Below are 27,898 nucleotides of genomic sequence, written 5' to 3'. Positions count from 1 at the left end.
GAGAAAGTTATTAAAGACGACAGGGCCGTAAGAGTCTGACCTCCAGTAAACCAGTCGTATTTAAGCTGGGATAAACCACTGGTTTTAGTAATCATCTAAAACTTACAGAGACAACCAGAGTAGAACAGTGCTAACCTTATTAATACGTAGTCTACTGACCTGATTAAAGCATTTCAGTATAGAGTTAAAATGAATTATAAACTAGAGAGAAACACAAATAAATGATGAAATTCACATTCTAGAAACAACAGATATTACTGAAATAAAATCTTCTAGAAAACCTTTTATAAAACCCCGTGGCTGTGGATGAGGGTGGAATTGTCTGATTTGTCTATTATGTCTGTTCTGGATTTAAATAACCAAAGTTGATTTGTTTGGCTGGGTTGATTCTGGTGCCTATATTACGCAATCTGAATTTAAAAAAAAAAAAAAGAAAAAAAGAAAAAAAAGAAGTTCAAAGATGGATTCACGAGAACATGCAGGGATCAAATCAAAACTGAGAGGAACAGTACGGTGCACAGAAAGATTATCAGATGGGCTGGTCAAAATGATCTTTTCAGTTCAAAAGATGGTCAAGCTTTTTGGACCCAGCAAAAGTCTGATGTATCTGAAAGTTGGGGTTTTTTTGCAGATGTACCACATGATCAGAAACACTCCTGCTTCCTGCAAATCCTGCGGCTGTGTTTAGTGTTCAGCTACTTCAAATATGGCTGAATACATTAAATACAGCTAACATCTATATGCAGGAAAGGTGATACAAGTTTAGGCAACAGTAGATGGACCCCACCAGCTCTGGAAGCTGTTGTTATTGGAAGGCTACCTTCTACCAAGCAGGAAATAAGGAAATTCTCTCCTTAATTGCTGACCTGATTCTCTTTCCTGTACAGAAGGTGCAAGTGCCCAGGGAGCTATTATTTAAGAGGAATCTATCTGGCCATTAAATTTCTTCTAGCTCCTGATACACACAGAAACCCGTGACATACAGTTCAGTTACCTGGCTAAAAAAGATTTCTTGCCTCTGTTGAACAGACTGTACATGTGAGCACAAAAAGCCTTCACCGATGTATAAATGTGGACTGAGGGCTCATGGTCCCTATATTTGTACCACCATGGAGTAAGGATCCCTCTATTTCTGATAATAAAGAGGCAGGATGTCCTTAACTGTTGCCTCTTCCCCCCATACCCTTAAGTCATCACTGCATTATATGCCTTTTATTTGTTTAGGAAATACAAAGCCTCATTAGATATCTGTGAATATACAGGTAAGTGCAGAAGATCAGAATGATTGTCTCATCATCTATAAAAGTTCTGATCTCAAATTTTGAACCTGTTTTTGTAACAGTAGCTTCGTTGGATAATGAAATATCATTACCGTTTGAATTTCCCAACTGTAATGTACGTCTTCCTACCTTATTGAAACTCCCCTCGTTCCCTATATGTCTGCCAGTAGTACTGTAAATTCAGGATGGTAAACTTCTGAAATTGGTACCTGGGATGGTCCGTGAATTGGCTGTCAACAGTATGCGGTTTAGATCAGTTAAAAAATTTATAATATTCTTATGCTGGCACAAAACTCCTTCTGCATTTTCCTGCCCCATTTTCCTTTTCCTTATCTTTTAAATCTTCCATATTCAAACTCACAGTTGTTTATCCCTTTCTCAGTCACCCTGTAGTCTTTATACTTTCCTAAAAATCTACACTTTTCCTTACCAAAAATACATTGTTTTCCCCAGTTTTTTGTTTGTGATTCTTTCTTTTTAAATCTTAGATACCCATTCAGATTTTTTGTAGAACGCTGATATTCTCTCTTCCCCTTCCTCAAATCTTCCATCCCAGATTTACTGAGATTCCTTTGTGCTCGAGCTTGCTAGCACAGATAGCACAGACTTAACCAACTTAGCCTCAGACTCTGCACCTGGAGCGAGAGGTGGGAGATTAAGAGAAAGGACCATGGACATCTCAGAAGGTAGGATCAACAAAGACGAAATGTAAAAAAACCCAAAAACCCAAAAAACTATGTCATCCTTTTGGTAAGGGAGTAACTGCAAATAAGGTGCTGAGCCAACTCATATGGTATGCTGTGGTTTCTCAGGATAGTCTGGTAGCTTTTTCAGAAGAGGAGGTCAGGTTGCTGATCGGTGTAAGGCAGAATGGTGCACAAAGAAAGCGTATGTTTGCTTTAAAAATAGCTGTTAAAACATTTAAGAAGTTGCAGTGATGATATCAAAGTGGGAGGAATGTGCCTTCTGTAATTATAAGAATCCCATGCATTTACATGCATAACAAAAAATAATTTAAGTATTTTTAATTGTGTGAAGAAAGCTACAAACTTAAGGGTGAGTCTGGGACAGATTATGAATCGTGAATGTATATAACATGTATAGGGCATAATCCTACTTGGTGCTTTGTCAAAACCCTTGCTGGGCAGTACTAACTGTTGCAAAATGCTCACATGATACTTAACATCCCCCAAGCGTGAAAGTTCTGTCTAGCTATATTTCCACCACGGTGATTTTTTTTTTTTTAAAATTCTGAAAACTAAATATTAATAATATGAAAATAATGTGCAATTAGTTAACATGAATTTTATTCTTTTACTGGGAATGTTTGGTCTTGCTTGATTAAGAAAAGTTAAAACATGAAGGATCAACCTGGCAGAGGTTTATCGTGATTTCATGTATTTAAGCTTACATTTCCAGGTTTATCCATGTTGTGTTTAGTATTGTATCTGTATGTGATATGAAAAAGTATCTGTAACAGATCAATCGGAGGCCATTTCACATCTTTGCCCTCAGCCTCAGAAGGACAGTGACAAGGGCACTGGCCGTCCCTGGCAGTGGTGGTGAGCCCGGGCTGTGTGGGGGACTGCCCAGGGGCAGGAGGAAGCATTCCTTTGGTGACACACTCTCCCTCACTGAATCACTTGCAAATTAGATGCTTAATTTCACAGTCTGGTCGTAAGGCTCTGACAGCCTTATTCTAGGCTTTGTGTGGACTTGAGGGTGTGGAAGCTCTAAGCAAAACTCAGCAGCCAGAACTTCCCGGCATAGGAATTATCGGGGAACAGAGGGAAATTCTTGGTAAGCAGAGCTGGTAGTCAGTCAGCACGATTCCCTGGGAGTGGAAAGATGATCAGTCAAAGTGGTCAGAGGAGGCCTCTGTCAAGCTGCACAGCAGAGATCGCTGCAATGAGGTTATCCTGCAATATGTCAAAAGTACACTTTCTGTCCTCTCAAACGGAGTGGGTTTGGGCATTTGTTTGAACTGGCAGACCCAAATGTGCTGCACACGCTCCCTTATGTCCTCAAACCGGGATACCTGGGCAGCTAGTTCTGTCATCCATAAAAATCTTTGTCCTAACATGATTGTCACTCTGCTGTATATTCAACTCATTTCCACTGGGAATACTCCTGAACTGCCAGCCATCCTCTGTTGCCTTCTATCCCTATTTACACAGCCAGTAATGATCCTCTTCTTCCCCCCAGCCCCTGGATTTCCGCACCGTGTCTGCATATCTCTCTGTTAGTCTCAGCTCCACTATCTCTTCCTGTGGATCCAAGCAGTCCCTGCTCATCTCCTCTGCCTGTTGTTCTTTCCCCCAAATTGCCCCTGCGGACAGAGGCACCCAGAACAGACATCCTGGTGATCCTGTGCACCTAGTGGCCATCAAGGACAGTATGTTCCTCTGAGTAACTCAACAGTGACATGCATTTCACAGGTTGGGAACCCCAAATACAGGTTTTAGGCCGACAATCCTTTCAAATCTGGAGCATCATCAGCTGTTAACACCTTCTTCAACACATGATAGAGAGACTTAATCTCTGAAATCTCTGGAGATGCATATATATATGATAAATATAAGACATCTTGGTTCTTACTAACTTATATTGGGAGCTTTCAAGCACACAGTCACTCCACCAGCATTTGGTGGAGGTAATCTTAAGCTCTTAGATAGCTGAGGGAAATACCTATGTTTACAGAGTGTTGTATGGCTCCTGGAAGAAAATAGGTCAATGCGCTGTGCGCTTTCCATAGTCCCTGGTGTGACTCAGTGCCACCTCTCCAACTCAGAGCTTTTCAGATTTTATGAACTGTTTGCTTTAGGGCAGAAACCTATGTAGATAGTGAGACAAAAAAGAGACAGACCTTCTAGCAGTAAAGTATTGCGAGCATAGTAGTACTTAAAGTAGCTGAAGAACCATAAGGTCAAGCTATTTAAATTTCTCAGTGCTTTATTCCGTACAGAATCACAGAGTGGCTGAGCTTTGAAGGGGTGTCTGGAGACCCCCTACTTGGAATACCTGCTCAGAGCAGACCCGAGTATATCAGGTGCCAGGGCTGTGCCCCACTGGGTTTTTAAAGGCTCCAAGAAAGGGGAGTCCACAACACTAGTGTGTGTGTGTGTGTTTGAGAATACAAAATCAGAATTTAGTGCATTCCCATCAAGTCCCCCATGACCTCCATCAGTTGACCCACTCACTTGTCCTTCCATGATCTTTTTTTTTTACATCAAGAATTTGACTCTGCAGTTTAACTGTGTTCCCGTTTTGACTAACTTTCTTTACAACTTCTCTGCAGCTACACGTTTCCAATTTCTTTTTTCATAAATTATTTTCCATTCTATACCCCAAAAAAGAATCTCTCGTGCCTCTCTACTACATTTGGACACAGTTCGTATAAAAGAATATTTATATAAAAGAATAGTATAGAAACATAAATAATGGTGGTATAGTGCAAGCTCCTGCAGAGGTGATGTACACACTCATGCACTATTAAAGACAGTCTTGTTCTGAGCATTTGCCTATTTTTACTACCGTTTGTAAATATATAAGTGGATAAATGGAGTGGAAAGCTTCTGGTGAGTTCTCTCTGTTTTTTGAACGACAACTAAGATTTTGTATCAGGCCTGACTGTAAGCTGTTTCATGCCATTTACCTTATTTTGTTAGAAATAATTTTTTAAAATGACAGAAGTCTATGTTCCATGTATATCTGTAACTATGGAAACCATGAAGTAATTAAGAGAAGTACAGTTGATGCCTCTGTGGCTCATCAAGACAGCCAAATGTTCAAATAGTTAGACAAAACTTCTTGTTGTTTTTAAGAAGGTTAGAAGGATATACGAAAATGATCTATGAGATAATGATTTCTAGTGTAGCTTAATGGTCTATGAAAAGTGGAGATTGATGTTACAGTAAATGTGACTAGCAATTCATGGCTGCTACGTTATCAGAAATCTATTAAGAAGTTGAATGAAAATCAGGCAAGAGAAACAAAGTTGAAAAAGAAACTGATTTATGAAGAAAGAATGAGACCAAAGCAGAGCTTTCTAGAGCTGTGATTGTTGCTGAGGCTTAGAATTCTCCCACTGCGGAGGAAATAAAAGTACTGAGGATGAAACTGGGTAGTGTGGAGAAGATGAGTGAGTGTAATAATATGGAAAATGGACTTTAAATGGGGCAAGCTTAAATACAGGACCTGTGGAGGAATCAAACCATTGGGTTGTTTGGGAAACTCACAAACCATTGGGAGTTTCAAAAAAAAGTGGTCGAAGCCTCATCATGATGACCTGTGGATAGATAAAGCCTGTACTCTCTGGTGCTCCATAATTTTTTCTTCAGCATTTAACTTTTTTCCAAGATAGAAATTCTCAAGCCCAGGCAAATCAGACCAAACAACTAATACTTCCTGAGTCTCTTTGATTTTTAACCAGCCAGGATAAAGTCTCTTTGATTTTTAACCCCTCCTTTCTCCTGGTACGATAGTCTCTTCTGTCTCCTTCCAAATCATAAGTTTGTAAATTTTGATCATTTTAGTTAGAAGCAGACCTAAAAACAGGGCTGCAAGGAAGTTCAGGTGCAAGGTTCCACAATTTGTCCAAGTTATAGTGTTGCTTTAGAAGGTCATAACTGTAACTGAGAGAATACAATTTTTGTATTATGTTTTTAGTGGTGTGTATTAATTGATTAATTTGTGTGGTAGATTTATAAAAAAACTTGCAGGGGGAGAATATTTCAAATTACTGTATGTAAATATGCCCATGTGAATTTTTACATAGAAACTTCTCCACTAGTGATTTTGGTTTCTTCCTTGAACTCCAAAGGCATTCTCAGAGAAGTATATTGCGATAGTGACTGGAACCTGTCTGTGTGCTGTTTTAGGGATATTATTTCATATGATAACTTTAAAGTTGTCTGAGTGTTCCAACACTCCATTTGCTGCAGGATTATTCTAGAGAATGTTTAATTTTTGTGGAAGTTGTCGGGAGCTTTCTGAAAGATTGGCGGCTGTAGTTGAGAGATTTTGGCAACAGGGCATGTGAAGAAAGTCAGTTGTTTTTATCTTAAAATGACTAGTAACGCTGTTGCTAGCAGCAGTGTCAACAAAACTGGCATAAAATACCCTTTTGATGTTAACTCCTTGAATCATGGCTCCACTGCACCTGTTCTGCATCTTTCTATTGGCAGTTTGTTTAGAAACTTGTGGGTTTTGAAATTTAGGCCAGGAATGAGATTAGGATCAATGTGTGAACTGGGTGTTCAGTTGCCTAAAAGTAGGCATTTGATGCCATTTTTGATGCCCTGTCGTACATAAGACATACACATATGGCTATGGCTAGCAGATGTGATGTTAACACCTGTGGCAGATTTAAGCTCTCTTAAGTGGCACATGGCAGCCAGGTGGGGCGTGCTGACTTATCTCTAATGGCACTAGTCTGTCATTAGGCACAGGATTTAATTTTATTTTGTTGTGTCCACTTGACAGTGAGTGGGTTCTCTTTGGATGGAAACTTAAATACTTGCCACGCCTATAGGTATTTCTGTGTCAACAGGAGAAATTTAAGCATCTTACTCTTATCCTTCTTCGTATGCGTAAGATCTGATTTGGAAAGTTAACATCTCAGTTAAGTATGAAAGGCAAGCAGGAAAAGAGTAGGAGATGCGCTCTCTAGCGCAAGTGGAAAATTCTGATAAGATGGGCTTTTAAACATCCCTCCTGGACACTCTCAGTCAAACATGTAAATGGCACCGCAGACTTTAAGGTGACATGTAGTTCTGTGAGCAGGGGGGCCTCGTTGCCCACGAGCATGTCTTGCCGTTGAATTGCTACGTAGATTCTGTGTTGCCAGTGAGAGATTGCACTAATGTGATAGGGCTTTTGTAAAACTGCCTATTCCGTGAAACTTTTAAGAGTATAATCCCTTGAAAACTACCATGCCTATGCAAAATTTTATTGCATTTGCCCAGTGGGTTAAAACATTATTGGAGAGTGTGGGGAGAAAAAGCGGAAGAAACCAATCAGTTGTCAGCATAAACTTCATTTTCTTGCCAAACTGGGATAAAAATATCAATCTGAAAACCTAAATTATGAAGAAAATCTGCTCTGCACAGGAATGGAAGAACAGAGTGTGCTAAAATGGCTTTAATATCACAGTCTTGAAATGGATGAGGCTCGTATGTCTGATGAGCGTTAGCATGGGCAAAGCGGTCCTCTCCCTGCTTGGAGGGGAGAACGGTACTGTCCTTTTGAACCCTTCAATTTAGAGGAGAGGCTTCAACAAAAGCAGAACCTAGACTCCTAGGCTACTTCCTTACTAATGAATGAAACCTGATCTGGGACTATTCCTAGATGTTAGAGTATCTGTACTAGTAAACTGACAGAAGGCTGCTTGGCATGCTCTTGGTCTTCAGCCCACTAGCACTTTCTCATCAATTTTTCCCGGTGGTTTGGGAACTGAGGTGCTCCAAGGCTCACCTCCAGGAGGCAGTTTGTGTGGAGCCACCTTGATTTTAAGTAGAGCAGAGACCCTAGCATAGGTGCAGGTTATTTCATGTCACTTGGCTTCAGCGCTCAAAAACATTTCTCTGCAAGTTTAATGTACTAGTATGGGTGTAATTTTAAGATGTAGTTTAACAGGAGACAGCGAGCCATTGCCACAGAGAAAAAATCCTCTTCCTCTCATTTGCCTCTATTCCTGGCCACCAGATTTCACTACTCATCATACCCCTCCATAAGAAAAAATAGAAGTGGCAAAAAAATGAAACCAATTGAAAAATACAGATACATTTCTACTATGTTTTTAAATGCAAGTAGGTACTGGGAGGACCTGACGGTCGAGGAAGCGGATACAAGGGAGTATGTGGTATGGGGAATCTTGGAGCAAGGAAGGGAGAGGACAAACCCTGATAGGGAGAAAGAAGAGCAAGAGAGGAGGGAGGGGGGGAGACGACCTTCCCTTTGGTGACCAGGAGCCATTGGCTTAAATATATTTTTTAAAACATATTTTGAAAAATATATTTAATGAAAGCTTAGATTCACAAGCACGTTTTCATTAGAAGGGCAGAGTTGTTTACTTATTTAGATTTTGGACTAATGTAAGGATTCAAGTAGATTTTCAGCTTCATTTATTTATATTTTAATGGACTGGAGCTGTCATGGCACTTAGCTAGGGTTTTATTAAAGAATTCATTTTGATACAGCAAAAGAGATAAATGCAATGCCCTGTACTAATTTCATGGTTTGCTGCATGTTTTACGTTATCCCAGAAACATTAAGTGATACATAGTCTAACTTAATTCTGTGAATGAATAGTTTTGTAAGAGCAAATTGATAGCATTTCTTCCCTCTGACTTTCAAGAGATGATTTGTAGGATAGTGGCAGAGCTCTGCTGAAGTTAACGGTGCCTCAGGCGGAGAAGAGGGTCTGCCTAATTACATCTGTTGGAAATAACTAGTGTCTTCTGGAAGAAGGTGGCTGAAAGAACATTAACAAAGGCAATCAACTGAAAAGAAGTTGTGCATACAACCTTCAGAAGGGAAATATTTAAGATAGCATGAAGGTTCAGTAAGGAATAGCTTGTGGCCTGCTATTTTAGGGCACTTGTTACCTAATTTGCTGTGCAGAGATGAAGCAGGATGCACGGCAGTCAGTTTAACTGTGGGTTTGCTATTTCTAAACTCATGAAGCGTGAAGGAGTGTGCTCCTTACGGAGTCTCCTCAGAACCCGGGCTTGGGTGAAGGATTTGGGGAACTTGCTCTGACCTCAGTCTTTGTTTTGCCTGGCATGTGTAACCCAAATTTGGTATAAAGTTTATGTCCCTCCTGATGTGACTTTGAGCTCCCAGTGCATGTTTGGAAGTCTCGAAATGTGAATCTGAAAAAAGCCTTTTCCTGCGTTCTAAATTGCAGTTTTGCAATATGTAATCATGAAAAAGTGTTCTTATTTTTGTAACTGAAAACGCTCTTTTTCTCTCTGTGTATAGTTGTATATATTGTTTACTATGAGCTCTTTCAAGTTGGAATTTCATGTTGTGTTAGTACAGGAATACTGTTCCTACTCATTGTGGATCACATTCAACAGTACCTGTAAGAGTAAGTTTGAGGAATATTTTTTCTGTGAATGAAATACCCCGTATTCCACATGAAGGCAAGCATGGGATCCTTCTAGCATGCTTTCACGCAGCCTGTAAAGTTTCCACGCGAATCTGCGTGGGAACTGTTGACCCACCTCTGCTGAGTCCTGTATGTGCCACTTTGTTTTTTGTTGTGTAGCACTAAAGCCCAGAACCCTTTGCTATGCTGTGAAAATGCACATTTTTCCAGAGCCATGCGTATGAACCCTTTGAATGAGGAGCACCCCTGTACTGGTTCCCTTTAATAGCTTCATGTGCAGATGCGCACTGACCTATGCAAGGATGCAATAAAATAGAAACAAACCCAACAACAGTAACCAGCGTCTGGGTGTCTTGAATGACTTACCGTAGTACTGCATCAGAGCTCACCATCCAGGAAAGAGTAAACAGGAACTATTTTTGGAGTGACAGGCCAGAGTAAAATTGTCTAACACTCTTCATTTCACTGATGCATCACGTGGAGGTCCAGAAGCCACATTAGAGAACTGTAATCCTTCATCAGAGCATTTGTTTGGTTGCCTAACATCTGTGGATTGTTAAGATAAGTTATTACACAGACCTGCTTTAGTTTAGATTAGTTTGGACCACATCCCAGTATATTCAATCAGGATATAATTCCTGCATGCTGCTAAATTGCTTGCTCCACATACTTCTCTAAAAATGTTTTTCAATATACAGTTTTGTCACTGAAACTGTTCTGTCACCTCAAGTTTTGGTTGTTATTTTTTCCTCTTAAAGAAAGCCTTTTATTATTTTTCCTTTTGGACTGAATATAACTCAAGGCAAACGTAGCATTTATTAAGTCTTGAAGAGATTCCTAAACAGGGATGGTAGTGTAGCCTCTATGTGAGTATAATGCAGATTCTGTATACGTGTAATCTGTGGTGATTGGTATGTATTGTGTCCAAACTGCAGTGTTTAAAGACAGCCGTAAGGAAATGGGTTTGTATTTACATGTCTAGTATTTCTTCTTTCTGTATTCTGTATTTTTCTGTGTCTGTTTGTGCGTTAGCTATTCCTATTTGTTTGGATCTCATAATATTCTGCATAAAATCAATTACAATATCAAAAGTGATTATGTAAATTAATGGTAATTTCTTGAAGTTTATTACATACTTTATACATATTTTAAATGATCAAATACATTAAATTGTAAATGAAGGCTGTTACCATCTTTCCATTTAAATGCACTTGCATACATACACACATGTAATTTAATTAGAATATTTAAATTTTACTTTAGTATTCCTTCTCCTTCCTGTAAACGAACTGTAGTTTATTTATTTTTTTTATTAACACTTTTTTCAGTTTTCCCTGTAAATTGATAGAATACAGGCAAAGACATTTTTTTTTTCATTAATGACTGTGGTTTATAGCATTGACATAGATTTTTATACACAGACACCTGCATGCACACTTTTGCTGTCTAATGAGCTAACAATTGTGTCAGAGTCTATAAAGACATGTGGGGTTTTTTTCCTTTTAGTCTTGCTGGGTTTTTTTTAATATCTGTAATAATAATAGTAGCTAAACCAAAAATCTATTCTATTAGAACAGACAGTCGGATAAACTGGATCTGTTTTGTGAGGTATACTAGATGAAGGAAATAAGACATTTTGGAATCAAGGGATTTTTTTAAATAAAGAACTAGCATTTATTTTCTCGAAGTTGCTGTTCCTATTATCCTTCTGAGGGTTTTTATCATAGTATCTGTTTTTATCATAAGACATGTTTGTGCCACTGTCGGAAAAACTGTAGCTTTTGATTAAAATTAATTAAAATTTTCATAGGTATTTTATCATCTTTCTTAAATAGAAGAAATATACCAGTCATCTTTTGATAAAGGCACAATCCAGATAGGGGGAAGAGATTTGGGTGTCTTCTCAGTATGGTTTGGTCAAACAGAGCCGAAATGGTATTAGAAGTTCTGATGCATTCTTCAGACCTAACCAGATAGTCTGTTGTAGGGTGTTTTAAATAAATCTTAATTATGTTAACTATGTAAAATGCCTAAAATTTTCATCATGCCATGTAAGCCATGCCCTTCCTTCCCGGGCCAGAGAATGAGAGAGCTCCATGCCAGACCTTTGTCCTGTTGCACCTTCTTCCCTGAAGTGATTGTTTCTTCTGTTCCTTTTAAGTGTTGTATAATTTTGTGACTATTGCATCATTCTTGTGTTTACACAAAATAATTCAAGCATGTTTTTCATTCCAACTTCTGTCATTCTTTTTACCCTCTTTACCCATTCTTTTACTTCTTTGCTAATTAAACTGAAGGATTTTCTTTACCATTTTCCTTATTATCTGTCAGCTTTGTTTCAGCTCATCTCTATTTTTATTTCTGACAAAATTCCCACCTCTTGTATATTCTTCATGCATTTTTCCTTTTTTGTTTTTCTGCCTCAAAACTCCTTTTGTCTTTGTCTCACTTTTTTTCTTAAATACTGACCCACTTTAGAGTCCTGATTAACCTTTTATGTTTCTCTGGTGATATACTCCTGTACATAAGACTGTCCTGTACTGTATAAAGACTTGAAACATAGCGTCTTACTTTACTGTGTGTGCTCCTGTTTATCTGTGTATCTGGAATTAAAAAAAAAAAATTAAAAAAATCCTAAGAAGCACCATTTATGTACACAGCTTAATTGTGATTGCCAGGGACACATGTTTAATTAACTTATTCATTATCTACAGCTATAAGTCAAAGAGGTGGTAATGATCATTTCCAAGTAGTGCAAAATATGGTACTTATGCGTTCTTTTCATCAGTACATTTAGTTCTCTATTAATAGTTTTCTTTAGGTCTTACCTTACATCTCCGGTAAGTAGTTGTGGATGTAGCTAAAACCATGCAGAGTAAATGCTGAATTTATTTGCAGGATAATGTTGAGTTATGTTATGTGAGAAAAAATAATTAAAGGGCAATACTGTGTCAGTTTTCTTTGGCGGTGGAGGTTGGGAGATAGCTGTGCAGGACTCCGCCACCTGAGGTACTCATCCCCTTTACAGTCTGGTAGGCTTGTCCTGACAGCGATCCGCACAGCGAAAGCAACCCAACCCGCCCCTCCAACTGCGTCAACACCAGCAACAAGCGTTGGGTGTGTTGTCGGTGTTCATTCAGAAGAGAGCTAGGGCTGGGCTGAGGGGAGATTGCTACAGGTAGGACTGATGTATATTGACAGCACATTTTGGAGAAGCTCGCATAGCATGTTGCCTGTAGGATGCTTGGCTCTGGCCAGTGCAGTCAGTGCTTGGTGAAGCATGTTCTGGGTCCTGTCATGAGCACCAGCCTCACCAGTTTAGAGAAGAGTGAGAGATTGTACCCGGTCTGTGATAGTGAGCATGCGTTTCAGCATCTGTGAGGGGTGGCTGCACTGACTGTTCTTGTTGTCTTCAACTAGGTTATGTGGGTATGCAATTTATGTCGAAAGCAACAAGAAATCCTAACGAAATCTGGAGCGTGGTTTTTTGGAAGTGGACCACAGCCCTCACCCAGCCAGGACGGAACGCTGAGTGATACGGCGACTGGTGGAAGCTCGGATGCACCGAGAGAAAAGAAAGCAAGACTTCAAGAGAGATCAAGGTCACAGACTCCCTTAAGTACAGCAACTGCCTCATCACAGGAAATCTCTTCTTCCAGTGTGCAGTCTGACCGTAGGAAAGGAGCAGAAGTATCGCAACCGGCTATGGGCCCAGACCAAAAGCAAGTTTCATCAAGGTCTAGAAGTGAACCTCCAAGAGAGAGGTAATGCTTTCCGTCTTGATAGAGCCTCACAATAATAAATTACTGATGTCCAGTAATATTACACAAGGCTGTCAGCTGAGCCTTGTGTGTGTCTAGAACCATGTAAAAATAAAGAATAAGTTGATTTACTGACTGGAGGAGGAGAAGTCTTCATTAGCAAATATATTGCCTGGTTTGGTCTGTGCAACAGAAATGAGGAAAAAATATTGTATTTTATGGATATTTCCATGTACTTCAATGCCTTTGGTGTAACTTTTAATATAGAATTGTAGGTTACTTTTAACTTTTAAATTTGGCAGGTATTTCAAAGTTATTAAACCAAGATCAAGCTTTTAACTCGATAAAATAATGTGCTAGAATTTAAAAAAATAACCCCTCAACCCCACCCTCCATCCCAAACAAAGAAAAAACCCATCCTGTGGAGTTCTGTCAGATATCCATATGTGTTATCTTTTTATCAATGATTGTATTGTTTTTAATAATAAACCAGGAACTATTAAAGCAGCTCATTTACACCTGAAAAGTAAACATTCGTGAAGAACAGCAATAGTACCATCTTGAATTCAGAGCAAATTGTATGCTCTGAAGCATAAAGCAAACCGGAAGCAAACTATTATATTTTGAGTGGGTAAATGAGTAAATTCCCGAGCTGCATTCTATGTGACAAATGGGTTGAAGAGTGGCAAATCAAGACAGGCTAATGTGATGAAGCAGTTGCTGTTCTTTTGGCTGCTGCCTGGCAGATGGCAGAGCAGTTGAGGAGGGAGCCTGTGGCAACAAAACAAGAGTCTGCCATGGAGGATTCTCCCTTGGCCAGAAGGGTTGGTTTTTATTTTTATTTTCCATAACTATTGAAGTTGAAAATGGATGATGAACAGTGGCGAGTAACTTACTGTGTGAGTGAGGTCTGTCTGGGTTTAACTGTACTAAAACTTAGGTTAGTGTTACGTATAAGTGTGATGTAAACAAACACATGGTGCCTGCCCCAAATTTTACTGACTTTTTTCCCCAAACACTGGGAAGGCCCCCAGAGAAGTCGTCGCTCAGCTGAAGGACACCTTTAAGGCAGCAAAATGCTTTCTATTTCTGTTTTTCTGCCAAAAGTGAGATGGTTATATTAATTATACAATAGTAATATTCTCTACTTGTCACTGAGACTTTCAAATGAAGTCCAAGGGTTCTGAATGGAGAGCTTCTGTGGCAAGCTCAGGTGCCATTTATTGCTAAAAACTTGTGAGGAACAGGAGACGGAGAAAAAGGTGCCAGGAGCTTAACTTGGATCATATCCAACTTTGCCTGTCCTGTCGGATGCATCTGTGAAAATCAGTGATAGGTAATCCGAAGACAGAGCAGTTGTGGAAGGGAAGATTCAGTCCCACAAAACAAAGTCCAAGTGACTTTGTCCTGGTGCAGGTTCATCTCAAATACAGCGTAAAAGTGTGTTTAGCTTTCTTAAAAATCGCTGGATTCATACATGAACTGGTAAACAAAAGGGCAACTGGAATGATGAGAGAAATAAAAATATCTGGTATAAAGGGATTTTATGATTCTTCGGCTTGCTTATTCTCCCAAAGCAGAAGATGAAAGAGGAGAGAGCATAATTTTCGTGCAGCTTCATTATTCATTGTTTTGTACTTTGGCTGTATAGAGAAATAAATTACATTTTTCATCTTCTTTTATTACCAGAGAAAGGAATGCCATTAATTTATCTTAAGGAGTCAATTTGCTTTTCTGTATATGCTTATGAAATGGGCACTTCTTTTTAGAGTTTTAATAAGATAAAGCAGACTAGGTCAAATATTTTATTGTTTCTGGATATATTCTCTTTTGCATTTTTTTTATTTCCGTGTTACTTCTTTCTGTAATGCCACTGAGGGAGGTACTCCATTTGGTGGTGTTTATGCTGTCAGGGTGCTTGAAGTGAATTGTGTGGTTAGTCTGTAACTCTCATGATTACTGCCAGAAAAATGGGGAACATACTTTGTCATAGTGCTGCAGTTATTACAAAGACAACTATGAGTCTTCCTACTTACATGGGTAAATTCTTTTTATTTGTGTTTATCCATGTTAATATTCTTTGTGGTTTTACTCATTGATTGGACCATCGGTAATATGAGTTTTTGTGGACTCTGGAAGTTGTTTGCTATTGGAAAATAAAAGTACCACCGGAAAGATTAATAGATTTAATTCATATTAACGGATCCAGTACCTTTCTATATGTTTTGACATAGTTTATCTTGGTTTATAATCTATTTATCATAACAGTGAACGCAAGCAGTGTATGCAAGTATTTTTATTTTGCATTCAATTCTTCAAATTATTGTACTCCTTTTCATTGCAGGAAGAAGACAATATTGGTTTCAGATCAGAATGGCAAAGGTTTAAAGAGCGAGCGTAAACGTGTGCCAAAATCCTCACTTCAAAAAGAAGGACCAGCAGATGACAGGGAGCGTAAAGAGCGGCATGAAGGTAGAAGGCTGGAGAAAGGCAAGTCACAGGACTACCCAGACTTGCCAGAGAAACTTGAGGAAGGCAAAGTGCCTGATGATGAAAAACAAAGGAAGGAAGATGAATATCATACCCGTTACAGGAGTGACCCCAATCTGGCAAGATATCCTGTAAAACCACATCCCGAGGAACAGCAGATGCGCATGCATGCAAAAGTTTCTAAAGCACGGCATGAGAGAAGGCACAGTGATGTAGCTTTGCCACATACAGAAATGGAGGAAGCGGAGGTACCTGAGAATAAATTAGGAAAACGCTCACAATTGCAGGGAACTCAGGACAGAAAATCTCTTGTGGAAACTCAGAGGTCGTACTCTATAGACAGAACAGGTGATGTAAGAATTTCTGTTTCTAAACAATTAACTAATCATAGCCCACCAACTCCCAGGCATAGTCCAGTTCCTATAGAACACGTAGAATACAAGAACCACGATTCCTTTAAAAAACAGAGCCGCCTTGATCCTAGCTCTGCTATTCTCATGCGAAAAGCAAAGCGGGAGAAAATGGAGACCATGCTAAGGAATGATTCCCTTAGCTCTGACCAGTCGGAATCAGTGCGGCCATCCCCTCCAAAGCCTCATAGAGCAAAAAGAGGCGGAAAGAAAAGGCAGATGTCAGTTAGTAGCTCAGAGGAAGAAGGGGCATCAACACCAGAATATACTAGCTGTGAAGATGTGGAGATAGAAAGTGAAAGTGTCAGTGAAAAAGGTAAGGACCTTTATGTATATTATGCACATGGCCATGGTTTGGAAAAAAAAAATATCTGTATTTTTCTCTCTTTTGCCTCTTCTTTAAACATACACCTTTGTTTTTCCCTTTGCCTTTCTTTTTTTTTCCCCAAATGAGAAGTGTCTTATACCTGTTTACATTTGGTTTGCAATGTTTCCTTTTGCATTCTTAGATGAGGGTTAAAGGTGGCATCAGCTGATGAGTTTCTCATTCTCTTCCCTTTTTCACCTAGAACTGACAGAATTTAAGGGTTCTAGTTTTTTGTCTCGATGATATCTGTACTCCTTTGGTCATCGCTTCATCCTTTTGTCTGTATGCAGAATCATTTTCTGTGAATGAGTTGAAATGGAAAGAGGGTTCTGTAGCAATATGGGATGACCATTATAAAGCATCATAATGTTACTGATACCTCAGTCTGAAGATATGCAACATTTTACTACGTTTAATAAAATATCAAGGATCTGCCAGAGTTCATTGTTAACAAGGTCAGGATATGGGGCAAGGAGAGTGTTATATAGGAAAGAAATGAGAATTGCTGAACTCGTTATCTAGATGAATTTGCTCCCAAGCTTACTAGTGTGTTTAAAATCTGTGATTTCAGTTTGTCTTCATCTGTGGATGGTAACACTCAGCAGTAAGGAATAAGTGTAGTACACTGTGTGCTTTTAAACAAAGCCTTTCTTCTGGCTGAAGAAGTTAATCAAAATCATGAATGTTAAACAGATAAAATAAGCATCGTCAGAAAAGACTGGTAGAACCTACTAACTGTCTTATAACCCTGGTTTGTCTTTAAGTGACGCTACGGTGAGCTGAAGGCTTTTTGTGTCTCTGGAAGTAGCTTTTAGCTCTTTAGTTTAATTATCTGTGTTTGTAACTTGGAAGTTTTCTGCTGATGTTCATACTCAAAATGCCAGCGGCTTGTCTGGATTGCCTTTTAGTTCCTGGCACTGTTCCCTGACACGTCTTTGACTCATGTATGCTAACCTGTCTGTCTGTCTTTATCTGATGTTGTGGTCTCCTGACATCCCCTAAAGCTCCACGTATACATATAAAAAGAGACAACATTTCTGTCCTATCCCATCTGAATAGCTGCTTGGTTTAACTTTCTAAGCGTTAACTTTTCCCTTCAAAATATGGAAGCTTTTCTGCTCGTTTTTAAGGAGGGACGATGATCATGCCCCTGAATTCTTATTCCAGATTCCACTTAGACATTAAAAAATCCTCACTTTTTTCACTGGGGGGGGGGGGGCAGGGTGTGTGTGTTAAACACTGGAACATATTGCACAGAGATGTTGTACAGTCTCCATTCTTGGAGATGCTCAAAACCCAAATGGAGAAGGCTCTGAGCAATCTGCTCTAGCTGACCCTGCTTTTCGGCAAGGCGTTTGAACTAGGGACCTACAGAGGTCCCTTCCAGTCTCAACTATTTTGTGTTTCTAAGAGAACGCATCTCTTTCCCTTATTTTGTGGTGATGTTTTATGGTGACATTTGGATTTGTGCAATTTTCTCTGACTTCCTCTGTTGGTAGTAGCGGTCTGTAATATAGCATTTCCTTTCCATCTTTCTTATTTGCTTTCATTTATTTGCATCAATTTGAGGTTGCTTATGAAGTAGAAAGGATTTTCCATGTTCACTGAGGGGTATCATTATAAACTGGAAGGTCATTGATGTGAAAGTCAAGTACAGGTTGAAAATCATTGATACTGATATCAATATGTTGCTATAGTTTGCTCTATAATGGCCCTTTGTAAGTAAAACCTTTTGATAATTGCTTTCAGGCTCATGACACTGATCTCAGCTTTTGACCAATTTCCTGTTGTGTTGTTAAACCATTAAGAGTTGTACTTTTTTCCTTCGGTGTCATGAATCCCAGAGGATTTCAAATGTCGCTCAATATTTATGTTCTCGATAACTGAATCAAGTTCGTGGTTATCTCCCAGACAGATATTTAGGCTCCCCCTTTAGGCAGTGGAGGCTGTGGTCTGTATCACGTCACAGTGCTACCTCATTGGATTTGAATAAAAATTATAAATAAGGGTATGTTAGGGAGCTGTCTGACCACTGTCACCTTGGTTAACCTGTCACCTTGGTGACCACTTGGTTAACATGGTTGAGCATTCCTTGAGACCTTATCTCTACTTATCAGTAAGCTAGCACTGAGTTGTTAATCAGAATATATATATACACACGCATACATATATGTATATTTGTATGTATATGTGTGTGGGGGGGCATGCAATGCATTAATTACAGATCTATGTTTATTAATTTAATAACTGTGAGATGTAGCTGTTAATGTTTTTTTGCCTGATCGTGACATGAGTTTTATAATCCTTGTCATGGTAAAGGAACCGGAAAACCTTTGAAGCTGGGGGTATGGTACAGAAAAAGAGCTAGGAAATGTGAATACAAATGAGAAAGCAGAAGCATTTTTGGTAGTAAAGTATCCAGTTATTTTTAGAATCAGTATCCAGTTATTTTTAGAATCAAATTTTCATCAGTACTTGAAAAAATCTGCAGTATTTCATAAGAATAGATGGAAAGCCAGGAAATTTTATTACCTGAGAAAACATTTTAGAAATCCTTCAATATTTTAAAAGAAAAAATGCCCCAGTAAAAGGGTGTAGTGTTAAAAAATTGATACAAATAATTAAAAAATGCCCATATTGTAACCAAGGTCAGAATCCCATTTTTTTGCAATTTAGCAGCATCATTACAAACAGATTGTCACCCAGCGCTTTGCTTGTAATTTGGGAGAGATAATGCACAGGTCCCCAGTTGTAGCGGTTTCATTTCTAAACCCAGGAGGGTCTGGAATCCATTGTCTCTTATCAAAATATCAGTTCAGTCAGAAATCTGGTAATATAAATGGAGCTAGAAAGATAGACTTTTTAAACTTTGAACAGGCTTACCAAGAAAAAATGGGGTCTTAAAATTAATGTGCACATTTGGTGAGTGCCAATATAAAGCAATCAGCAACTATTTTCAATTCAATATTGAACAGAAGTTTTCTATGGAAAACAGCTTACAGAGATGTTTAAAAGAAAATGATGCCCCATAGAAATGTAAGGTATAGACAGAGTGGATAAGACTGTATTGAAAATCAGTGTGCCAAAAATGGCATATAAAGGAGATACTGTGCAAAAGTTACTTTTTAACATTTGCATTTCCTAGAAACACTGTTTAGGATGGCATTACCCTATCTTCTGACCACAAAAAACCTTCTAAAAGTGATATTCTTAAATACAAAGGAAACTAGTTTAGCTAGTACATCCCTTGCTATTTACTGTAACCACTGAATATGTATTTCTTCAAAGTTATTAACAAAATAATTCACAAGCACCGGAGATGCTTTCTTTCCAAAAAAATAAGTCTTTTTGCAATCCAGTGGGATTTTGCCTCTTTGGTGGAGGACCGGAAGACTTATGTTTGAATTGTTTCCATGTTGGACTAAATCTAGAGAAAGAACTGTTTAGTGTCTCCAAAAACATCATCTCAAATTTCTTTTTAAAAAATATCTTCACGTTTTACAGGACACTATTACTGATTGATGACAAATGTTTTCATCCTATTATTAATACAGGCTGTAGGACTCCTTATGCTGAAGTCTGTCATAGTTGAACATCAGGTGGACTGAGTTTCCAGTGACAACACTATCCTGGCAAGGCAAAAGTTGTCCTCTTAGAAGGCATAAATAGCGTTCATACTCGCTTCACAGACTTGCTAGAGTAACATAAACCAGACTATTACAAATGAAATCCAGACCTCATTTTAAAACTGAGAACAGCTTCTGCCTACGGCCATCCAATGAAGAACGCAAATTAGATTTGGAGTAAGTTTGAGAAAAAAGATTTTCTTTAGAGTTTAAAACCAAGAATTTGTGTAGAGCTAGTAGATTTGTGTTCAGATGACGTTGTAACTTTTATCCCGTGATAAATACAAGAGATATTCTAGACTTCTGTCATTCAGTCTTTGAAACCGGAAGATAAAATAGTGTTGGAAGTTGGAACAACGTGAGGAGGTACTGCACGCTGCTCATGTACTTTTATGCTAATGGTTTTACATTCTGCATACTCATTGTTCATATTTGCCTAAATGTGTATTTTATTCACACTGCCTAGGCTTTAAAATATACCTAATACTTGCATATTGTCAGCAAAATGGTAAAAAGCTAAGTATCACTCACTTTATATACTTGCTAATGGATTTCATTGGGAGTGAGGAGAGCATGACAGAGTTGGAGTCTTGTTTGAAAAAAACAACCCTGAGATCACATTCCAGTTACTTTCAGTGAAGATGTGATTGTTTCGTTCATAATCCCTTTCTTACGGTACTGGGAGGAACAGAGTGACCTGGTTTCCTTTTGTTCTTATGACATCACCCTGCTGATTAGAAAGTGTTAGGGGCAGGGATCTTGCTGGGATGTTGGTGGCTGCGCAGCTGCGAAGCAGGGCGGGTTGTGACCAGGAGGAGTGGGAGCTGGAGGTCAGAAGGAGAAGGGGATGCTGTGGTTTGCAGGTGAATGTGTCTGTGCTGGCTCAGCTGCAGTAGAGGAGGATCTGACCCCTTCCTTCGTCCTCCTCTGGTGTTTCAAGTGCCGCTTTGGGTGCTCGTGTTTGGTGGGGCTCCTGGGGGAAGGAGAGCATAAATTAAATCCCTGCTCCAGTGATTTCTTCCAAGTGCTGTAGCATTGTTGGCAAGGAAGGTAGCCTGTGGGTTAAGAGAGAAACCACACGCGTGCGGTAGGGTGTAAATGGAGCAAAAGAAAACATCAGGAAAAGGCTATAGAGAAGAGATGCCTGGTTTTACATGGTTTTAGCTAAGCATTTTCACTGAGGTATTTTAAATCTGGAGTGTAGGCAAGTCAACTTGTACCGTAACATCTGCTAGCATATTTTAACATCTGTTCATGTGGAGAGTTGGGCATGGAGTTTTAAAAAGAGCTGAATTTGTTTAAAAGTGTGACTGAGCTTTAACTTTTTGTAAAATGAAATACCTTTTCTAGGAAGATTGTTAGTTCTTAGAAATGAGTTCAAATTATTCTTCTAGTCCTTGTGTGATAATTTAGATCTACATGTGATTCAGATTTTAATGAAAATATAATCTAAAATGGCTCTAGTTTCAGAATTTTGATCAGTGTGAGTATTATTGAATGCAATCAATATTCAGTGCTTTTGAGTAGCTGAAATTATTTACAGTGCTTATGGAGTTGTAAATAAGTGCCCGTTAAATTAGTGTTGGTCAGTAAGACATCTGTTTTGTGTATATGGAATTATCTAAAGTGCATACATGCAGATGCAAATGAAATAAGCTAAGCGTGAGTGGGAAGAAGGACATACTGTTGCCAAGAAATCCAAGCCTTCACTGAGATATGTAACCATATAAATGGGAGTGTCATGGAAGACATGTGGCTGAATTCTCTTTTAAAATCCCGTTTTCTCTAGTTTACCTGAAGAAGGTTGTGAATATGCTGGAGGAAGTTTGCAGAAAAGCAGCAAGATTGACCAAGGTCTATAAAATATGATATATAAGGAAAGGTGGGATGGATTTGGGTTGAATAGTCTAGAAAAGAAAGAAAGGAAAAAAAAAAAAGAAAAAGGAGAAAAACTGAAAAAAAAAAAAGGCAGGGAGGCAGGACTGGGCTTTAAATGGGAAAGAAGAAGCTGGAGGGAGAAAGAGATTGAGTGAGTGCTTCGCTCTTCCCCTGGAGGGTTAAGTTACTGCTAGGGACGTTGAAGCTTGGTGCCAGAAACCGTGTCAACTCTGAGGACAGATAAGCAAAGTTAAGGTTAATTGTAATCATAATTTCTTACTAAGTTGAAATAGAGGATCCCTGGAAATAAAAATCAATTTCTTCATTGCACTGAAATTACTCTATGGTAGAAATATTGCTGTTGTTCCTGTGGCAGGCTCTGGGTTAAGGTGGGGATATCTGGGGCTAAATCCACAGTACTCCTGACTGTAGCTTATCCTTTTCGTCACACTTTAAGTAATGATATTTGATAGCCATTTCCAGTACAAACTTATGTAATGACAATCTGGTTTTTGAAAAGGAAAAAAGAAATGTACGTTTTGACTTATCAAGAGACATGGAAGAAAAGGATGCCACAAACTGTTAAACCTTGAGTTCTTTCTTACAACAGAGGCAGCTGGCAAGGCATTATGTTTCGTTACTATTAAGATGCGCTGTCTTTTGTGTTGCTTGATTTTTCACGTTTGTTATTTTATTGTTTGTTCTTTGTTGCTTACCGTTCTCCTGCACATGTAATTCATAAGATAACAACAGATTTGTCTTAATAGTAATTTTCCCAGTGGTAAGATGAGTATTGTCCTTACAAAATAGGGTGTACTAAAGCATAGAGGAATTACGATCATATGTTCAGAGAGACTTAACACCTGACAAGCAGGATAGCTTTAATTTGAGAAGCTGTGAGTGTTTGGACCTGTAGAGAAACACAGCAGTTCTCTAGACATGAAAGAATAGTTCTCAAGAACATTCAGCAGTCACTTTTTTCCCATCCAGAAACCACTGGAGGTAGCAGGTGCAAGAAGAGCAGCGGGAGCTGCGAGTCATGGAGCACTTTTTAAGGGACTAAGAGGGAACTGAGAGCTTTTGAAAATCTTGCCCTAATTTTAGCTGCTAAGCGCTTTTCAAAATGCAGCTATGCAGTGAACTGGAGTTGAAACTCAGCTAGCCTGAAACATGGCATAGCATTTGTCGTTGTTTATCCCCAGCCAGCAACTAGGACCACACAACCGCTTGCTCGCTCCCCCCATGGCAGGATAGGGAAGAGAATTAGAAGAGTGAAAGTGAGAAAACTCTTGTGTTGAGATAAAGACAGTTTAATAAGTAAAGCAAAAGCCACTCATGCAAGCAAAGCTAAACAAGGAATTCATTTCACTGCTGCTCTTTGTCAGGCAGGTGTTCAGCCATCTCCAGGAAAGCAGGGCTCCATCACATGTAACGGTTACTTGGGAAGACAAATGCCATCACTCTGAATGTTCCCCCCTTCCTTCTTCTTCCCCCAGCTTTTTATTGCTGAGCATGATGTTACATAGTATGGAATATCCCTCTGGTCAGTTGGGGTCAGCTGTCCCGGCCATGTTTCCTCCAAACTTTTTGTGCACTCCCAGCCTGCTCGCTGGCGGTGTGATGTGAGGAGCAGAAAAGGCCTTGACTGCCTAGCAACAACCAAAAATGTTAGTGCGCTATCAACAGTATTCTCTTCCCAAACCCAAAACACAGGACTATAGCAGCTGCTAGGAAGAAAGTCAACTCCATCCCAGCCAAAACCACAACAGCATTATAGCCAGAGGATGATCCTTTCCCCTACTCTGTCCTACTATTGAGTATTTTGTATGTGCATATATTTTTTGTATACCATAACAGTTATGTGAACTGCTGCTGAGGATTTGCTGTTTTTCTTTTCTCATGTGTCTTTGCATTGCTCTAATGCTTTCTTCCTTCCTTCTTTCTCCCTCTGTACAATAGATGATCTTCAGAGTCAGGGACTCCCCACATACACTTTGGAATTACTGAAGTTGATTCTTGTCTCCATTTCACCCGTGATACCAAGCACAAGAGTTATGTTTTCAAATGTGCACATCTCATATGATCTCACTGGCTATATTTACTGTACTAGTAAATTAGACAGCCATGCTTTGACATCTTTGGCCAAATAACAAAACACGGCGCATTTCCATATGATGAAGCTCTTGCAGTCGTCAAGAGAAAGGCTGTATGGAAACTGTCTATTAGGACTTATTCTTGGCCTGTCCCCTACCTAGAAAGAAATGGGAGAGCGCTAACTGGCCCAGGGCACAACTGCTCCAGGGGCTACTCTAACAATGGAGCAAGAAAGACAATCTACTTGGTACTGGCTAGTACACTGGTATAAATGTAGTCACCATTTCTTATTTGTTTGTCTGCCTGTTTTCTTGCCTTGCATTTAAGTTGCAAGTTCAGTAGAGTCTGGGGTTTCTTTTTGTCTTTGTACAATGCTGAACTTGGTGAGAATTCAGTCCATGACTGAGATTCCAGATTGCCTTGATGATAATAAAATAGTATGCTTATTTAATGCAAAGACATATTATTAGAAGGTACCCTTTTCTTCTATTTATCAGCATCCAGCAGAATGCCAGATTACTGTCAAGTGTACTCCGGCACACTTGCATTCATTCTCTTGTGGCCAACTGCAGGTTGCCTACCACGAGGGATTCAGTTGAGCCTAGATTCCTGTTCTCACTACCTATTAATGTGCTGTTAATCAGCTAAATTACCCTCTTGTTTGCCTGCTTACTTTTTGCTATCGGGTAACAAAGTGATTCATGTATGTATACTGCTGCCGCTTATAAAGACATTGTGGCGCTATTTCTTTTCTATAAAAAGACCAGATTTCCAGACCTTACAGCCTTTTCAGCCTTTGGGTTGGGACTTTTCAGTTTGGGGTTTTTTTTAGTGGTTTTTTTTGGGGGGGGGGTATTGTTTGTGGTTTTGTTTTTTGGGGTTTTTTTTGTTTTTTTTTTACTGATGGAGCCACCACTGAAGGATACGACAGCTTGATGTGTTGCATGCATGTGACCGTGTTGCTCCGTTCATTTTTCATTAGTTACTGCTCCCACCCCAACCCCCTCCACCCCTAGTTTTTAAACCTTAATATAATGGTTCTGATAACTGATCAGGTTGCTTTTCTTGTCCAAGTAGAGGACTCTTCTAAGGTTTTAGTTCAAAGGGAGACGGGTTTTGTTTCGGCTTGCCGCTCAGCTTGAAGACAGGTGAGGACAGGGCAGAGCTTTACAGCTTTATTTTCAGTTTGATAGGTTTTTTTGACTTTTCTGCATAAATTCGCTGTGAGAATAGAAAGTCTGCAAGCAAGATACACAAAATGTACAGCAACAGTGATTATTTGTTGGCTAATGCACATAGTAGACAGCTAGGACCTACATGCTGCTAGCCTAACTGTTAATAAGTTCACCACCTCCCTCTGCAGACACCCAACTGCTCTGAATGTTGAGAGAGAGTTGAATTAGTCACTTTTTGAGGTGCTCCAACACTTGCAATCTCTGCATAGTAAATGCATACCTACAGCAATAATTTTTTAGACCATCGGTGTTAAATATTTTATTACTTTCCTTCCAGCCATGAAGCAACTTCTAATAATGCATTTTATTTGGAATATTGTCTGTTCACATTTGCTTTCTGTCTGTAAACACGACCTTTTCTATTTCAGAAAAGCAAATATCAGCATTCTTTACTTTGGGACCTGTGGCTTTCCTATACCTTATGTGCACATTGTACCAAAGTCTAACGTGGTTCATTGAGCAAGCTGAGAAATGTTCAGGGGCAGCGTCACTCATCTAAACTTCCTAAATCCAAATATGGCCTTTGAGGGGACGGTGGGCTGGTGTTGGAACATTAGGCTGAAAAGGGTGTCTAGTTTAACGTGTATTGTGTGCCTCATTTGGGCCACAGCTAGTGTGGGATTGATCTCCAATTCTAAACGCAGGTCCATATACAATTTAAGCATATGCTCAACTTTCATTGTGTAGAGGTTTTGATTGCACATAGGGTCCCAACTTAATATATCTTTAGTGTTAGTTGTGGGAGCTAGGTGTGGTGGAGGAATAAGTAAAATGATTATATTCCTTGGCTACCTCTCCGTCATATGTGTAATTTAAGGTGAAATGTTTTCAGACACATAGCAAGGAGAAATGAAGCACATCACACATTTATCTGATTTTAACGCATATGTATTTTATGATTTAATTGTATACATTACTTTCTAGAATTTAAAGTTCCCATTTTTGAAACCTAGTCCTCAATTTGGTAATTCTTTCCTCTGCAATATGAGCTGCGATTCTGATTAGTTATTCTCAAAATGATTGTTGGAAGAATGTTCTATTTAAAGCAACATGGTCATGTTGTTATACCAGTTTTCTAAAGGATCTAACTTCTTGGTATTTTTTAGAATTGCCATGGAATAGCCTTGGGCAGACTTGAGGGCACACACTTCTTTGTCCCTCTGAAAATCAGTGGTGCTCTAGATTTGTTTAGGAATTGTCCTTCCCAGAGTAGAAGTGGCTTTCTGAATCAGACCTGAGCTTTGAAATGTTCTTCTTATGGGTAAGTCAGTGTACGTGGCTTAATGGTTGGACTTTTATTAATTTGGTTCTTTTACTAAAAACGTAAGACAGTTTTTCACTGGAAATGTAAACTCAAATACAAATGTAACTTCAACTGTAAATTCAACTTAACTATTTCTAAAACTTTGCTGTTCATATTAAAGTATTAACTAAATAGGATTAATAAGCTACTAATTAAAAATGTTTACCTACTTTTATGGACCTAACTATATTAAGCTATATTACACTTTCATGGAATTTTATTTCATTTTTTGATATTATTTTTTTGGTATGCTATTAAAAGAGCTCAGTGCTATGAATTTATTTTTCTGCTCAGAAAAGCAGCAAGTACCACACGTGGCTCTTTTTAACCCTTTGGGCCACGCGTTCTTCGCCATTAAAGTTGTGCTTAAGAGGCCGCTAGATGGAGCAGTCAAATCTAATTTCTATCTATCGGGCTCTGTTTATGCAAGACAATCTCTCTCTTAGCAAAGAGAGAGTCTGGAAATGCAGGCCCACCTTCCTACTCGACCTGGTAATTTAAAAACCTTTTTCATATCTTATCTCCATGTGCATTTTTCCACGGGCAGATTTGGGTGGGAGTGACAGATAGCTTTGCAGAGTAGGGAGCTCATGCCATGGAAAGCAGCACTCCCCAGCTGACTCCCTTTAACCTGTGTGCCACTCGTGTATACGGTTCTCACCTGAATTGTGAGATGAGCAAAAACTTCTGCTCAGGCTGCAAATGCTAATCAGTGCCATGAGCTGAGCGCTGGTGAACAGCCGGTTTTTTCCAACTCCCCAAAGTCTTGGGTCACTCAGAGGAATAATGCCACTTCTTACCTGTTGCGCTCTGGAGCTCTACCACAGCAAATTGGTGAAAGTTTACATCAAAATTCATACGATGCCAGGTAATTTGGTATTCTGTATAGGCTCAGATTTTACTTAAAATATAGTGTAAAAGCGACTTGCGCTTACAGATAAAACTGAACCTCACAAAAGCAACTCACAAATACAAATTTAAATAGATGTAGATTCTCAAAACTTTCTGGTGTTTGCTGTTTCTGCCAATTTTTATGTAACACACTGAACCTTGTCAGTATACCCAGGTGGGCTCAGTTATCTCCCATGGGGCAGATGTTATGGATTTGCCAGTAGTCGAGTCATCATCATCTTTAAGCAAAGTCTGTCTGTGGGAGGCCAAAACAGGCCCCTGGGAATGGGAATTCAGCTGAACACTTAGGAATAAATTCAGTTGTGCTGCTGCAGGCTCTTTTCCACGGACGAGTTGCTTTGAAATCAGTTATACAAAAAGTTGATTAATCTGTTCCTGTTACCCGGTTTTAAATCTCACTACTAAGGAAGTCTTAGGGAATGGCTATTC

The 27,898-nt window shown here is 39.1% G+C and overlaps 1 protein-coding gene across 1 annotated transcript in view; it reads left to right on the top strand.

Moving 5' to 3' along the window:
- Window positions 1-27,898, top strand: part of RIMS1 (regulating synaptic membrane exocytosis 1) — a 339,034-nt gene that overhangs the window by 135,153 nt on the left and 175,983 nt on the right. Inside the window, exons 3-4 of the mRNA XM_054194820.1 lie at window positions 12,814-13,157; window positions 15,499-16,370. Of these exons, the coding sequence (XP_054050795.1) occupies window positions 12,814-13,157; window positions 15,499-16,370 (1,216 nt within the window). The remainder of the gene's footprint in view (window positions 1-12,813; window positions 13,158-15,498; window positions 16,371-27,898) is intronic.

The sequence above is a fragment of the Rissa tridactyla genome, chromosome 3 (assembly GCF_028500815.1).
Source record: "Rissa tridactyla isolate bRisTri1 chromosome 3, bRisTri1.patW.cur.20221130, whole genome shotgun sequence".
Taxonomy (NCBI): Eukaryota; Metazoa; Chordata; class Aves; order Charadriiformes; family Laridae; genus Rissa; species Rissa tridactyla.
Note: the sequence above shows the minus strand (reverse complement) of the source record. Positions and strands in the feature narration are given on the sequence as shown.